The sequence below is a fragment of the Rhinopithecus roxellana genome, chromosome 9 (assembly GCF_007565055.1).
Source record: "Rhinopithecus roxellana isolate Shanxi Qingling chromosome 9, ASM756505v1, whole genome shotgun sequence".
NCBI classification, from domain to species: Eukaryota; Metazoa; Chordata; class Mammalia; order Primates; family Cercopithecidae; genus Rhinopithecus; species Rhinopithecus roxellana.
The window spans coordinates 61,943,975-61,960,452 of NC_044557.1; the positions used below are offsets into that span (position 1 = coordinate 61,943,975).

At 41.8% G+C, this 16,478-nt stretch overlaps 1 protein-coding gene across 2 annotated transcripts in view; it reads left to right on the forward strand.

Annotated features, from left to right (window-relative positions):
• Positions 1 to 16,192, forward strand: part of ERICH5 (glutamate rich 5) — a 33,631-nt gene extending 17,439 nt beyond the window's left edge. Inside the window, exons 2-3 of one of the 2 annotated variants that reach the window (XM_030937690.1) lie at positions 11,371 to 12,324; positions 15,803 to 16,191. In XM_030937690.1, the coding sequence (XP_030793550.1) occupies positions 11,371 to 12,324; positions 15,803 to 15,915 (1,067 nt within the window). In that variant the 3' untranslated portion in view covers positions 15,916 to 16,191. Of the gene's footprint in view, positions 1 to 11,370; positions 12,325 to 15,802 lie in introns of both variants that reach the window. The other variant, XM_010385624.2, reaches the window with a different exon arrangement.
• The last annotated feature ends 286 nt before the right edge of the window (positions 16,193 to 16,478 follow it).

Sequence of the window (16,478 nt, forward strand, 5' to 3'; positions counted from 1 at the left end):
CTCCCAAAGTTCTGGGATTACAGGCATGCTGTGCCTAGTCTATCCTATATTTTCTATCTCCAGCAACAGAGCTATGAACCAGTGTTTCTCTAGACCCTGCCTCTCTCTTCAGCCCCTGAACTGTCATTATATCCAGTCATTTTTACTTCTCATTTCTGAGTCCTATTTGCCCAGTGTCACTGGACACATTGACTTCTGTGTTGCCTGCCTCTAATTCATTCTACAGAGGGAAGTTTTTTTTTTTTTTTTTTTTTTTTGAGATGAAGTCTCACTCTTGTCCACCAGGCTGGAATGCAATGGTGCTATCTCGGCTCACTGCAACCTCTGCCTCCCGGGTTCAAGTGATTCTCCTGCCTCAGCCTCCCAAGTAGCTGGGATTACAGGTGCATTCAACCACGCCTGGCTAATTTTTGTTTTTTTAGTAGAGACAGGGTTTCACCATGTTGGCCGGGCTGGTCTCAAACTCCTGACCTCAGGTGATCCACCCACCTCGGCCTCCCAAAGTGCTGGGATTACAGGCGTGAGCCACTGCACCCAGCTGGGAGGTTTTTAAAGTCCAGATTGGATTGATTCATTTCTCTGCTCACAATTCTTTATTTTAGTTATCTTTTATTTATTTTTACATTTTAAAAATGATCAGCTTTTTGGAGGTATAATTGACATACAGTAAACTGTACACATTTATAGTGTACATTGTAGTAAACTCTGGTATATCTGTATACCATAGAAGCATCAGCACAATCAAGATTATGCCCCTTTGAAATCTCCCTCCTGTCCACCCAATCCCAGTCTCCAGAGAGCCATGGTTCTGCTTTCTATCACTGTAGATAAGTTGGTATTTTCTAGAGTTTATATAAATGAAATCATATGCTATGTAATCTTTTTGTCGTCTTTTACTCAGCATAATTATTTTGAAAATCATCTATGTTGTTGCACTTATCAGTTGTTCATTTCTTTTTTTATTACTGGGTCATATTCCCTGGTGTGAACGTTCCACAGATTTTTTGGCCCATTCACCTGTTGATAGACATTTGGATTGTTTCCGGGTTTGGGCAGTCACAAATAAAGATGCTATGAACATTTGTGTATAAGTGTATGGACATGTGGTTTCTTTTCTTTTGGGAAAATACCTATAAGTTAAATGGCTGAGCAATATGGTGCATGTGTATTTATTTAACTTTTTAAAAAAGTCCTGCTAGAAATTCTTATTCTTGGTGCCTCGAGGATAAAATCTAAACTCTTTAGCACCACCTGCAGGGCCCTCCCTGACCCGGCTTCTGCGCCAGCCTCCAGCCACACTATCCTTTCCTGAGTCCTCCAGTCTTCCCCGTGTGTTCTCCTGGAACTCGTAGAAACTTTCTGAGCACACTCAACTCGTGTGACCTCTTGCCACTCTGAGTACACAGAGGTCACACAGCGTTTATCGCATGGGATTGTTTTTGTTAGATTACTGCTTCTGATGGCTTCACCTGTGGTACTAGAGCCTGTAGTTTTCATCTTTGTACGTAAACTGCTTTTGTACATCCCGTGTTTTCATTTGGAAAGTTTTCTTTTTTACATTATAAATAATCATTAAAGCATCTTCAGAGGTGTTGGTGAAGGTGGTAGATTGAAGATATGGATCTCATTTTGTGCCTTCCTGAAAACCACTAATATGACAGTAAAGAGATTTAAAAAAATAGTTTAAACCCACAGAAATGGGAAGAACAGGGAAAAGAAAGACAATAATAGAACAGTACTGGAGTTTAGGAAGTGGACAGACATGTGATAACTCTTTTAACATGCCAAGGAAAGCTCAATTTGATTAGCAGTAGAGAAAACTGAGAACCACCCTGGATACCACAGGCTCCTTAAAATGCTCCGGAGCTGGTGGCTTGGTACCTCAGTAAGTCCTTCCTCTTCATGAAGATTAAATTGATAGGCTGTTTGATATGAATACGTGTGTTCAAAAGAGAGAAAAATGGCAGTGAGTTGAATAAATGATAATACCTGAACTCCTAGGAAATGAAAAGGCATGACAATTATTAACTCGGGGAAAAATAAAAAATTGTAATAGCTTAATATATGGCTCAGTTCTTCATAAAAGACACAGTCATTATACCGACATATAATTGGATATTGGTATGATCCAAATTACAACATTACTATTTTAAATAATTAATGTACAGTCACGAACTGAAAGGAAATGTGGGCCGGGCGCGGTGGCTCATGCCTGTAATCCCAACACTTTGGGAGGCCGAGACGGGCGGATCACGAGGTCAGGAGATCAAGACCATCCTGGCTAACACAGTGAAACCCCATCTCTACTAAAAATACAAATAAATTAGCCGGGCGTGGTGGCGGGCGCCTGTAGTCTCGGCTACTCGGGAGGCTGAGGCAGGAGAGTGGCGTGAACCCGGGAGGCGGAGCTTGCAGTGAGCCCAGATCGCGCCACTGCACTCCAGCCTGGGTGACAGAGTGAGACTCGGTTGTGACTAAGCGAATTATAGAGAAATGCCACACTTTGAGACAAATTAAACAGTCTTTTATTTGCCGGCGTCCGAGAGGCAGCTAACGCTCAAAATTCTCTGGGCGCCGAGGAAGGGGCTAGTTTTGTTTTTATACCGTGGTCTAAATAGGGGAGGGAGGATTTTAACTGAAGCAATTTTTACAGAAGCAGAACTGGCAAAAAGTTAAAAAATCAATTGGTTACAAATGCAGTTACAAAAAAAAATAAACAGTTCCAGGTGCAGGGGCTTAAACTATCACAGAGATAAATGCAGGGGTTTGGGTGCCATCCACCGAGCGCATCCCCTGGAGCTGCTGGCGCAGCTTGCCTCAATATCTTATCAGTAGGTGCATTCCTGGACGTGCTTTGAGTCAGTTTTACACTAGGTGTGCCTTAAGGGAGGGAGGTGAAAGGGAGCTGCAAGTGAAGAAACTAAAAATGGAGTCTGACTGGCTCTCTCTCTGCTAGGAGAGAGTCACTCAGGTAAAACAAGGTAGGGTATTACCACTCCCTCTCAGAAAAAAAAAAGAAAAAAAAAAAAAAGGAAATGTGAATGTGTAACAGGAGGGAGTGGCTGGTGGTCGAGGAAAATAGGAAAAGAGCTAAGTTTTTATCTTCCAGAGTAAAAGTTAATTGAGCAGGGCGTGGTGGCTTACGCCTATAATCCCAGCACTTTGGGAGGTCAAGGCTGGTGGATCACTCGAGCCCAGGAGTTTGAGATCAGCCTGGGCAACTCGAACCGCATGGGACCACATCGCTATTTAAAAAAAAAAGTTAATTGAAAGGCCCAAACTGAAAAATCCTGAAGCACAATTCATTTAGCAACATAGAAAAAAATATTCCTCCAAAACAGCTAAAACAATTAGCTTCTATAAGCGAATTATTGCTTCTATAAGCAAATATTTCTTTTTTAGAAGGGGAAATGGGAGAGGAGACCTGAGTATTACTTGTCTTTAGCTTACACTAGATAAGCAGATAACTCTAAACTGCATGCACATATGACAGGTGGATGATAACTTAGTGGGAAAAAAGAAAAGAAGAAAAACAATCTTTGGAGAAAAAAAGAAGAGGAAAAAGATCCCCTAGAGACCCACTTTCACTTTTGACTTATTTTCTTCCAGTTTCCTCCCCGCTCATTTGTGATTTATTTTCCCTCTTTTGCCCTTCCTCCCCTGCCTGCCTTTCTTTCAACATTGCTGTAATCATACTTTACATGAAATTGATAGCTAACTTGTTCAGCACTTAATCGCACAGTAGACTTTGGGTTAATAAGTACTTTATATGCATTACTTTATTTGATCAACCCAATCATGAGTGATTTCTCAAGTTATTGTATCATAATTATTTTCTCATTTTAGCATCTGGTCTTCATGATCATCTTTTTCATGGTATAATAATATTCCATGGTATGGAATATTTATCCATTGTCTAACTTATTAGACTTTTAAGTTGTTTTCTAGCTTTTGCTGCTATAAAGAACACTGTGGGGTGGGTGTGGTGGCTCATGCCTATAAATCCTAGGACTTTGGGAGGCTGCAGCAGGAGAATCACTTGAGCCCAGGAGTTCAAGACCAGCCTGGGCAACATAGCGAGATCCTCTCTTTAAATAGAAAAGTAAAACAAAAATAAAAACATGGAAGAATGTTGGGATTATATATATATATATACACACATATATATATATTCTCTCCCAAAGCATCTACATAGGTTTATGCTTTTAGAATAAATTTTCAAGAAGTAAAACAACGACAACAAAAATTTCCAGAAGTAGAACTGCTGGGCCAAAGAGTATCAACATTTTGCAAATCTTAAATATATTTCTTTTTCTTTTTATTTATTTATTTATTTATTTATTTATTTTTATTTTTTTTTTATTTTTATTTTATTTTATTTTATTTTTTTTTTTATTAGACTTTAAGTTCTAGGGTACATGTGCATAACGTGCAGGTTTGTTACATATGTATACTTATGCCATGTTGATGTGCTGCACCCATCAACTCGTCAGCACCCATCAATTCATCATTTATATCATGTATAACTCCCCACTGCAATCCCTCCCCCCCCCCCCCCATGATAGGCCCCGGTGTGTGATGTTCCCCTTCCCGAGTCCAAGTGATCTCATTGTTCAGTTCCCACCTATGAGTGAGAACATGCAGTGTTTGGTTTTCTCTTCTTGTGATAGTTTGCTAAGAATGATGGTTTCCAGCTGCATCCATGTCCCTACAAAGGACGCAAACTCATCCTTTTTTATGGCTGCATAGTATTCCATGGTGTATATGTGCCACATTTTCTTAATCCAGTCTGTCACAGATGGACATTTGGGTTGATTCCAAGTCTTTGCTATTGTGAATAGTGCCGCAATAAACATACATGTGCATGTGTCTTTGTAGTAGAATAATTTATAATCCTTTGGGTATATACCCAGTAATGGGATGGCTGGGTCATATGGTACATCTAGTTCTAGATCCTTGAGGAATTGCCATACTGTTTTCCATAATGGTTGAGCTAGTTTACAGTCCCACCAACAGTGTAAAAGTGTTCCTATTTCTCTACATCCTCTCCAACACCTGTTGTTTCCTGACTTTTTAATGTTTGCCATTCTAACTGGTGTGAGATGGTATCTCATTGTGGTTTTGATTTGCATTTCTCTGATGGCGAGTGATGATGAGCATTTTTCCATGTGTCTGTTGGCTGTATGAATGTCTTCTTTTGAGAAATGTCTGTTCATATCCTTTGCCCACTTTTTGATGGGGTTGTTTTTTTTCTTGTATATTTGTTTGAGTTCTTTGTAGATTCTGGATATTAGCCCTTTGTCAGATGAGTAGATTGCAAACATTTTCTCCCATTCTGTAGGTTGCCTGTTCACTCTGATGGTAGTTTCTTTTGCTGTGCAGAAGCTCTTTAGTTTAATTAGATCCCATTTGTCAATTTTGGCTTTTGCTGCCGTTGCTTTTGGTGTTTTAGACATGAAGTCCTTGCCCATGCCTATGTCCTGAATGGTACTACCTAGATTTTCTTCTAGGGTTTTTATGGTATTAGGTCTAACATTTAAGTCTCTAATCCATCTTGAATTAATCTTCATATAAGGAGTAAGGAAAGGATCCAGTTTCAGCTTTCTACTTATGGCTAGCCAATTTTCCCAGCACCATTTATTAAATAGGGAATCCTTTCCCCATTTCTTGTTTCTCTCAGGTTTGTCAAAGATCAGATGGCTGTAGATGTGTGGTATTATTTCTGAGGACTCTGTTCTGTTCCATTGGTCTATATCTCTGTTTTGGTACCAGTACCATGCTGTTTTGGTTACTGTAGCCTTGTAGTATAGTTTGAAGTCAGGTAGCGTGACGCCTCCAGCTTTGTCCTTTTGACTTAGGATTGTCTTGGCAATGCGGGCTCTTTTTTGGTTCCATATGAACTTTAAAGCAGTTTTTTCCAATTCTGTGAAGAAACTCATTGGTAGCTTGATGGGGATGGCATTGAATCTATAAATAACCTTGGGCAGTATGGCCATTTTCACAATATTGATTCTTCCTATCCATGAGCATGGTATGTTCTTCCATTTGTTTGTGTCCTCTTTGATTTCACTGAGCAGTGGTTTGTAGTTCTCCTTGAAGAGGTCCTTGACATCCCTTGTAAGTTGGATTCCTAGGTATTTTATTCTCTTTGAAGCAATTGTGAATGGAAGTTCATTCATGATTTGGCTCTCTGTTTGTCTGTTACTGGTGTATAAGAATGCTTGTGATTTTTGCACATTAATTTTGTATCCTGAGACTTTGCTGAAGTTGCTTATCAGCTTAAGGAGATTTTGGGCTGAGACAATGGGGTTTTCTAAATATACAATCATGTCATCTGCAAACAGGGACAATTTGACTTCTTCTTTTCCTAACTGAATACCCTTGATTTCTTTCTCTTGCCTGATTGCCCTAGCCAGAACTTCCAACACTATGTTGAATAGGAGCGGTGAGAGAGGGCATCCCTGTCTTGTGCCAGTTTTCAAAGGGAATTTTTCCAGTTTTTGCCCATTCAGTATGATATTGGCTGTGGGTTTGTCATAAATAGCTCTTATAATTTTGAGGTACGTTCCATCAATACCGAATTTATTGAGCGTTTTTAGCATGAAGGGCTGTTGAATTTTGTCAAAAGCCTTTTCTGCATCTATTGAGATAATCATGTGGTTCTTGTCTTTGGTTCTGTTTATATGCTGGATTATGTTTATTGATTTGCGAATGTTGAACCAGCCTTGCATCCCAGGGATGAAGCCCACTTGATCATGGTGGATAAGCTTTTTGATGTGCTGCTGAATCCGGTTTGCCAGTATTTTACTGAGGATTTTTGCATCAATGTTCATCAGGGATATTGGTCTAAAATTCTCTTTTTTGTTGTGTGGATGATGTTGGCCTCATAAAATGAGTTAGGGAGGATTCCCTCTTTTTCAATTGATTGGAATAGTTTCAGAAGGAATGGTACCAGCTCCTCCTTGTACCTCTGGTAGCATTCAGCTGTGAATCCATCTGGTCCTGGACTTTTTTTGGTGGGTAGGCTATTGATTGTTGCCTCAATTTCAGAGCCTGCTATTGGTCTATTCAGGGATTCAACTTCTTCCTGGTCTAGTCTTGGGAGAGTGTAAGTGTCCAGGAAATTATCCATTTCTTCTAGATTTTCTAGTTGATTTGTGTAGAGGTGTTTATAGTATTCTCTGATGGTAGTTTGTATTTCTGTGGGGTCAGTGGTGATATCCCCTTTATCATTTTTTATTGCGTCTATTTGATTCTTCTCTCTTTTCTTCTTTATTAGTCTTGCTAGCGGTCTGTCAATTTTGTTGATCTTTTCAAAAAACCAGCTCCTGAATTCATTGATTTTTTGGAGGGTTTTATGTGTCTCTATCTCCTTCAGTTCTGCTCTGATCTTAGTTATTTCTTGCCTTCTGCTAGCTTTTGAATGTGTTTGCTCTTGCCTCTCTAGTTCTTTTAATTGTGATGTTAGAGTGTCAATTTTAGATCTTTCCTGCTTTCTCTTGTGGGCATTTCGTGCTATAAATTTCCCTCTACACACTGCTTTAAATGAGTCCCAGAGATTCTGGTATGTTGTATCTTTGTTCTCATTGGTTTCAAAGAACATCTTTATTTCCGCTTTCATTTCGTTATGTACCCAGTAGTCATTCAGGAGCAGTTGTTCAGTTTCCATGTAGTTGAGTGGTTTTGATTAAGTTTCTTGATCCTGAGTTCTAGTTTGATTGCACTGTGGTCTGAGAGACAGTTTGTTATAATTTCTGTTCTTTTACATTTGCTGAGGAGTGCTTTACTTCCAATTATGTGGTCAATTTTGGAATAAGTGCGATGTGGTGCTGAGAAGAATGTATATTCTGTTGATTTGGGGTGGAGAGTTCTATAGATGTCTATTAGGTCTGCTTGGTGCAGAGATGAGTTCAATTCCTGGATATCCTTGTGAACTTTCTGTCCCCTTGATCTGTCTAATGTTGACAGTGGAGTGTTGAAGTCTCCCATTATTATTGTATGGGAGTCTAAGTCTCTTTGTAAGTCTCTAAGGACTTGCTTTATGAATCTGGGTGCTCCTGTATTGGGTGCATATATATTTAGGATAGTTAGCTCTTCCTGTTGAATTGATCCCTTTACCATTATGTAATGGCCTTCTTTGTCTCTTTTGATCTTTGATGGTTTAAAGTCTGTTTTATCAGAGACTAGGATTGCAACCCCTGCTTTTTTTTTGTTCTCCATTTGCTTGGTAGATCTTCCTCCATCCCTTTATTTTGAGCCTATGTATGTCTCTGCATGTGAGATGGGTCTCCTGAATACAGCAGACTGATGGGTCTTGACTCTTTATCCAGTTTGCCAGTCTGTGTCTTTTAATTGGAGCATTTAGTCCATTAACATTTAAGGTTAATATTGTTATGTGTGAACTTGATCCTGTCATTATGATATTAACTGGTTATTTTGCTCGTTAGTTGATGCAGTTTCTTCCTAGCCTCGATGGTCTTTACATTTTGGCATGTTTTTGCAATGGCTGGTACCGGTTGTTCCTTTCCATGTTTAGGGCTTCCTTCAGGGTCTCTTGTAGGGCAGGCCTGGTGGTGACAAAATCTCTAAGCATTTGCTTATCTGTAAAGGATTTTATTTCTCCTTCACTTATGAAACTTAGTTTGGCTGGATATGAAATTCTGGGTTGAAAATTCTTTTCTTTAAGAATGTTGAATATTGGCCCCCACTCTCTTCTGGCTTGTAGAGTTTCTGCCGAGAGATCTGCTGTTAGTCTGATGGGCTTCCCTTTGTGGGTAACCCGACCTTTCTCTCTGGCTGCCCTTAAGATTTTTTCCTTCATTTCAACTTTGGTGAATCTGGCAATTATGTGTCTTGGAGTTGCTCTTCTGGAGGAGTATCTTTGTGGCGTTCTCTGTATTTCCTGAATTTGAATGTTGGCCTGCCCTACTAGGTTGGGGAAGTTCTCCTGGATGATATCCTGAAGAGTGTTTTCCAACTTGGTTCCATTTTCCCCCTCACTTTCAGGCACCCCAATCAGACGTAGATTTGGTCTTTTTACATAATCCCATACTTCTTGCAGGCTTTGTTCATTTCTTTTTCTTCTTTTTTCTTTTGGTTTCTCTTCTCGCTTCATTTCATTCATTTGATCCTCAATCGCTGATACTCTTTCTTCCAGTTGATCGAGTCGGTTACTGAAGCTTGTGCATTTGTCACGTATTTCTCGTGTCATGGTTTTCATCTCTGTCATTTCGTTTATGACCTTCTCTGCGTTAATTAGTCTAGCTGTCAATTCTTCCACTCTTTTTTCAAGATTTTTAGTTTCTTTGCGCTGGGTACGTAATTCCTCCTTTAGCTCTGAGAAGTTTGATGGACTGAAGCCTTCTTCTCTCATCTCGTCAAAGTCATTCTCTGACCAGCTTTGATCTGTTGCTGGTGATGGGCTGCGCTCCTTTGCAGGGGGAGATGTGCTCTTATTTTTTGAATTTCCAGCTTTTCTGCCCTGCTTTTTCCCCATCTTTGTGGTTTTATCTGTCTCTGGTCTTTGATGATGGTGACGTACTGATGGGGTTTTGGTATAGGTGTTCTTCCTGTTTGATAGTTTTCCTTCTGACAGTCAGGACCCTCAGCTATAGGTCTGTTGGAGATTGCTTGAGGTCCACTCCAGACCCTGTTTGCCTGGGTATCAGCAGCAGAGGTTGCAGAAGATAGAATATTGCTGAACAGCGAGTGTACCTGTCTGATTCTTACTTTGGAAGCTTCCTCTCAGGGGTGTACTCCACCCTGTGAGGTGTGGGGTGTCAGACTGCCCCTAGTGGGGGATGTCTCCCAGTTAGGCTACTCAGGGGTCAGGGACCCACTTGAGCAGGCAGTCTGTCCGTTCTCAGATCTCAACCTCCGTGTTGGGAGATCCACTGCTCTCTTCAAAGCTGTCAGAGTCATTCATGTCTGCACAGGCCTCTGCTGCTTCCCCTGTTGTTTTTTAGCTGTGCCCTGTCCCCAGAGGTGGAGTCTACAGAGACAGGCAGGTTTCCTTGAGCTGCTGTGAGCTCCACCCAGTTCCAGCTTCCCAGCGGCTTTGTTTACCTACTTAAGCCTCAGCAATGGCGGGCGCCCCTCCCCCAGCCTTGCTGCTGCCTTGCGGTTAGATCGCCGCAGACTGCTGTGTTAGCAATGAGGGAGGCTCCGTGGGCGTGGGACCCTCCCGGCCAGGTGTGGGATATATTCTCCTGGTGTGCCTGTGTGCTTAAAGCGCAGTATTGGGGTGGGAGTTACCCGATTTTCCAGGTGTTGTGTGTCTCAGTTCCCCTGGCTAGGAAAAGGGTTTCCCTTCCCCCTTGCGCTTCCCAGGTGAGGCGATGCCTCGCCCTGCTTCAGCTCTCGCTGGTCAGGCTGCAGCAGCTGACTAGCACCGATTGTCCGGCACTCCCTAGTGAGATGACCCCAGTACCTCAGTTGAAAATGCAGAAATCACCAGTCTTCTGTGTCGCTCACGCTGGGAGTTGGAGACTGGAGCTGTTCCTATTCGGCCATCTTGCTCCGCCCCCCAAATATATTTCTTATCTTTATCCAGTGCACTTTTGCATCCTTTAAACTATCGTGCCTCATGCAACTCTGAGATCAATATGAGGGAAAGAAGAGAGATTCACTGCTGTTTTAGAGACAAGATCATTGGGAGCTAAGTTTCCAAGCTCATATGGTTGGAACAACGGCCAGAAGTAAAATGCATGTTTCCCTACTTTCTGTTGATTTCTTTTCCCACTGTGTCCCCTAAATGACATGCAACTCAGGCTGAACTGTCTCTGCTACTTCCCTTCCCAGACATCTTAGCCTTTATCTATTAGGGCTTCTCTGCCACAGTCCCTTTTCCATTTGCTGGGGGCTTTTCTGTGTTAGAAGGAAAGTAAGACCTCTCTAGCAGCCCAAGGACCTCACATCATGAAATCTTCTAAGTTTAGGAATCTTCTATTGCCCTCCCCCCTGCAAAAAATGGAAAAAAATTTCAAAAAAAAAAAAAAAAAAAAAAGGAAACCTTCTAAGTCTCAAGATGAGAAAGTGTGAGACAAGGAAAAGAACAGAGAAACAAAGTGGAGTAAGCTCAGTTAGAATCTGGGACAGGAGCCATGAAAAGATGCACAAGGAGCACACAGGAGAAAACTGTGGTTTTCGAGGACTTCAGAGCTTAAGATGAAATGTTTGAGATGGAGACAATAAAGGGATTTGACTTGGAGAGTGTTAGGGGCATGGTATGGCCTTTCTGTACTCAGATATACTTGGAACTGTCTTGAACTGTTAAATCTACTTTGTGATGTCAATTCACTTTTCAAGAAAAACTAAACAATAATTTGTGTTTTCTCTTTTCTTTTTATTTTTCAAATGAATAACCAAAAGTAACTTCAAATGAGCGTTTTTCAACCCCAGAAGAAAGTGGGTCCTGCTTTGCCCAACCAAAGCCACATACATTGGGAAGAGAATCTACTGTTGATGGCAATGTACAAAGGGAAAGCCATCCTCCCTTACAAAAGCTCAAGGTTTCAGCAGAGCCTACAGCGAATGGTGTTAAACCCCTCCAAGAACAGATCCTGGCCAAGGACATAGCACCTGGAAGGGATGCTGCAGACCAATCAGGGTCCACAGAAAAGACTCAGCCTGGAGAGGGACTGAAGGAATCTGGGCCACCTCAGCCAGGTGGCAAAGAGGATGCCTCAGCAGCAGAAGGAAAGAAGAAAGATGCAGGAGCAGGGACAGAGGCTGAGCCTCTAAAAGGAAATGCTGAAGCTGAGCCTTTAGGACCAGAAGCCAAGGGTCAGCCTTTGGGGACAGGAGGAGAGAAGGACTCCCTCAGAGCAGTGGAGGCCACCGAGAATCCACAAACTGCTGCAGAGATGAAGCCTCTAGGAACAACTGGGAATGTTCTGCCTCTGCAAACAGCTGGAGAGCTACAACCTCAGGGCACGATGGGAAAGGATGAGCAGGCCCCGCTTCTAGAAACAATTTCCAGAGAGAACGAATCTCCAGAAATATTGGAAGGAAGTCAGTTTGTGGAAACAGCTGAAAAGCAGCAACTTCAGGCAACATTGGGAAAAGAGGAGCAGCCCCAGCTTCTAGAAACAATTCCCAAAGAGAATGTAACACCAGAAGTATTGGACAGGAGTCAGCTTGTGGAAAAGCCTGTTATGAATGATCCACTCCATAAAACTCCTGAAGGTCCAGGAAACATGGAGCAGATTCAATCTGAAGGAATAGTTGGAAGCATGGAATATCCAGCACGAAATGTAGAGACAGGAGCATATGTGGAAATGGTCAGGAACATCCATACTAATGAAGAGGACCAACACATTGAAGGTAAAAGTTATGCTGGCAAACCTTCTGGATGTTTAGATGTGTTCCATAGGAGACCAGCTCTGGGGGGTGGGGTGGGGTGACTGACACACAGTACCTGAAGTCACTTTCAGGTGGTTGAATTTCGTTTGACCAAACCAAAAAGGCTTCTATGCCTGGGAAAGAGGCATTCAATTAATGCTCAGTTTATCAGCAAAACTTTTCCGAAACATCATCTCTGTTCAAAATTTTAACCTAGTGTTTAAATACTGTCTAACTTTGAAGGCAACGTGTGAAACTTTCTGAATTTTTCCAAGTTGATGCTTCATCAGGCCCTATGTATGAAATAAGGATCCAAAGTAAAGGTGAATAGATGATTACTGGAGGAATTCACCTTCCAATGAAATGATATATACATCATGGATCTTAGAATGTTACTTTCATCTTTGTGAAGCTTATCTTAGAAAATGACTGTCAGGGCAGGGTGCAGTGGCTCACATCTGTAATCCCAGCACTTCAGGAGGCAGAGAGGGGAGGATAGCTTGAGCCCAGCAGTTCATGACCTGCCTGGACAACATAGTGAGACCTCGTTCTCCAAAAAAAAAAGAAAAAAGAAAATGACTGTCAGTCTGCTCTTGTTCTTCTGTAGTTTTAAAATCTGTATTAGAATACCAGAGAAAATGTACTATGTCTTAGCATATAGTGTTTTAAAATTTTAAATGTATTTTACCAGCATAAAACAAATGATGTTTACAGTGTTCTTTATTGGTATTAAAATTTAAGAAAATATTTTCTTCTGGGGTATGATTTACATTTTGGTAAATTTTAGCTTCACAGTTCAGTATAATTAAGTGAAACATTCATTATAATCATCCATCTGTTCTTTTTTAATTCTTTCATTTTATTTATTTATTTATTTATTTATTTATTTATTTATTTATTGAGATAGAGTCTCGCTCTGTTGCCCAGGCTGGAGTGCCGTGGCGCAATCTCGGCTCACTGCAACCTCCGCCTTCAGGGTTCAAGCGATTCTCCTGCCTCAGCCTCCTGAGTAGCTGGGACTACAGGTGCACACCACCATACCCAGCTACTTTTTGTATTTTTATTTATTTGTTTATTTTTATTTTTTTATTTTTATTTTTATTTTTATTTATTTATTTATTTTTTGAGGCAGAGTCTCACTCTGTCGCCAGGGCTGGAGTGCAGTGGCCGGATCTCAACTCACTGCAAGCTCCGCCTCCCAGGTTTACGCCATTCTCCTGCCTCAGCCTCCCGAGTAGCTGGGACTACAGGCGCCCGCCACTTCGCCCAGCTAGTTTTTTGTATTTTTAGTAGAGACGGGGTTTCACCGTGTTAGCCAGGATGGTCTCGATCTCCTGACTTCGTGATCTGCCCGTCTTGGCCTCCCAAAGTGCTGGGATTACAGGCTTGAGCCACCGCGCCCGGCAACTTTTTGTATTTTTAGTAGAGATGAGGTTTCACCATATTGGCCAGGCTGATCTCCAACTCCTGACCTCATGATCCGCCGCCTCAGCCTCCCAAACTGCTGGGATTACAGGCATGAGCCACTGTGTCTGGCCAATTCTTTCATTTATTAACTGAACATATGCTAGGTGCTGAGATGCAGACTGAGGAAGAGTCAGTCTCTGTCCTCAAGGGACTCACTGTCTAGTGTGGGAAGGCAGGATGTGTGTGCATCACCATAGTCTGTTGTGGGAACTGCTTTCCTAAGAATGCATAAGAAGTGCTCTGGGAACAACTTGGGAGAGGCAAATAAAAGCAGATAGTTTTTACATCAGGATTGGCAAACTCAAAAGTCTTTAAGCCTAGGATACTGAAAATGAGTGAGGTAAAGGACACATGTCATACCGTGGGAGCCCAGGGGACCTTGGAAAACAGGAGAGCACAGCCTTGTCAAAAGAGGAAGCTCTGCACAGCTCCAGCCATGGAACTAGAGCCAATGTTGCCAAAGCCAACTTTTCAGGGAAACAGGGTTGTATGTGCAGTGTCCAGACTTGTTAGTGTTGGCTATCTGTAAATGTTTAACGATTGTATTTAAACACATAATGGCCAAGCCAGACAGGTTTGGGGGCACCCCTGGACCACCCTTTGATTTACTTACAAATTAGTCTTGCTTGCTTTCTCTTTTCTTTTTTTTTCCTTCCTTCCTTCCTTCCTTCCTTCCTTCCTTCCTTCCTTCCTTCCTTCCTTCCTTCCTTCCTTCCTTCCTTCCTTCCTCCCTCCCTCCCTCCCTCCCTCCCTCCCTCCCTCTCTCTCTCTCTCTTTCTTCAGAGACAAGAGCTTCAAGCTGGAGTGCAGTGATGCAATCATAGCTCACTATAAACTCCAACTCCTGAACTCAAAGGATCCTCTTGACCCAGCTCCCAAGTAGCTATAGAACTACAGGAATGTGCCACCATGCCTGGCTAATTTTTTTTTTTCTTTCAGAAAATTATTATTATTATTATTGAGACAGAGTCTTGCTCTGTTACCCAGGCTGGAGTGCAGTGGTATTCTTAGCTCATTGTAACTTCTGCCTCCCAGGCTCAATACATTCTCCCTCCTCAGCCTCCTGAGTAGTTGGGCGCCACCATCCCTGGCTAATTTTTGTATTTTTTGTAAAGACAAGGTTTTACCATGTTGGCCAGGCTGGTGTCAGACTCCTAGGCTCAAGCCATCTGCCTGCCTCAGCTTTCCAAAGTGCTGGAATTATAGGCATGAGCCACCACGCCCAACTGCCCAGCTAATTTTTGAAAAATATTTTGTAAAGACAGGAGGTCTTTTTGCCCAGGCTGGTCTTGAACTCCTGGCCTCAAGTGATCCTCTTGTCTCAGCTTCCCAAAGCATTGGGATTACAGGTGTGAACCATCACACCTGGTCATGAACTTTCTATTGTAACATGTTCTACCGCCATTTCTTTGGTAATTTTGCATCCTGATTTTATAGAGAGAATTTATTTCATAAGAGTATGCCAAGACTTGAGATGTTAATTGACTTGACATCAGCCATTCAGAGGCTCTGAGAGAATCGAGATGATTACTTTTCTTTTTCTTTTCCTTTTTTTTTTTTTTTTTTTTAGACAGAGTCTTCTTCTGTCTCCCAAACTGGAGTGCAGTGGTGTGATCTCGGCTCATGGCAACTTCTGCCTCCTGGTTTCAAGTGATTCTCTTGCCTCAGCCTCCCGAGTAGCTGGGATTACAGGCTTGTGCCACCATGCCCAGCTAATTTTTGTATTTTTAGTAGAGATGGGGTTTCATTACTTTGGGCCAGGCTCCTGAACTCCTGACCTCAGGCAATCCACCTTCCTCAGCCTCCCGAGGTGTTGGATTACAGGTGTGAGCCCCTGTGCCCAGCCGAGATGATTACTTTTCTTGATACCCCCAGATAAACTTACTGTTTAGACCTAAAGATCAAGAACTGCCCCCCATTGGAGACAAACTATGGGATAATTTGTTAACTCTAAATAAGTGTCTCTTAGTATCTCCTTTGGTTACTTTTCCAGGTGAGACAGGGGAAAAGGTGGAAACAGAGATGAAGAATGAGAAAGTGAGGGAAGGGGCTGAAACCAAAGAAGAAGAAACAGGAGAAGCGGTGAACCTTTCAACAGCCACATAGATAGAAGAGTGAACCCACACAGCGCGTTATCACAGAGAAGACAAAACTGGTAGTGAAGCTTGTGGTTATGTATCTTATCTTTCTATATTTACATGTTTTCTGTAAGGAGTGCGGTTATAGAGAGACTGTTGGAACCACAAGAAGGATGTTTCCATGTTCTTGATTATATTGTTCTACAAAACTGCTAAGCCATGAACAGTTTTCTTAGCTACTTAGAATGGTTATACATTTAAAACGATAAAAAACAAAGCCAATAAAAATTATGTGATTATTTAAGAGTGTGAGGGTGACTTTCTTCATTGTGGCCATGGGGCCATTCAGTATAGAAAATGGGACCCTAAAAAGAAAGTGTAAACCTTTAGGTACAGGTGGCTAGAGACAGGAATTAGCGAATTAGGGAACTCACAATAATAAAGTCACACAGTCATAATCATGATGGAATGAGAATGAACAACAGCACAAATAATAGGATGAGCTATACCAAATATTTCTGTTTTGTTACAGAATTCAGAACTGATAAGAACCTTAGGAAATATGTCATCTACACACTTGCTCTTCTTTAA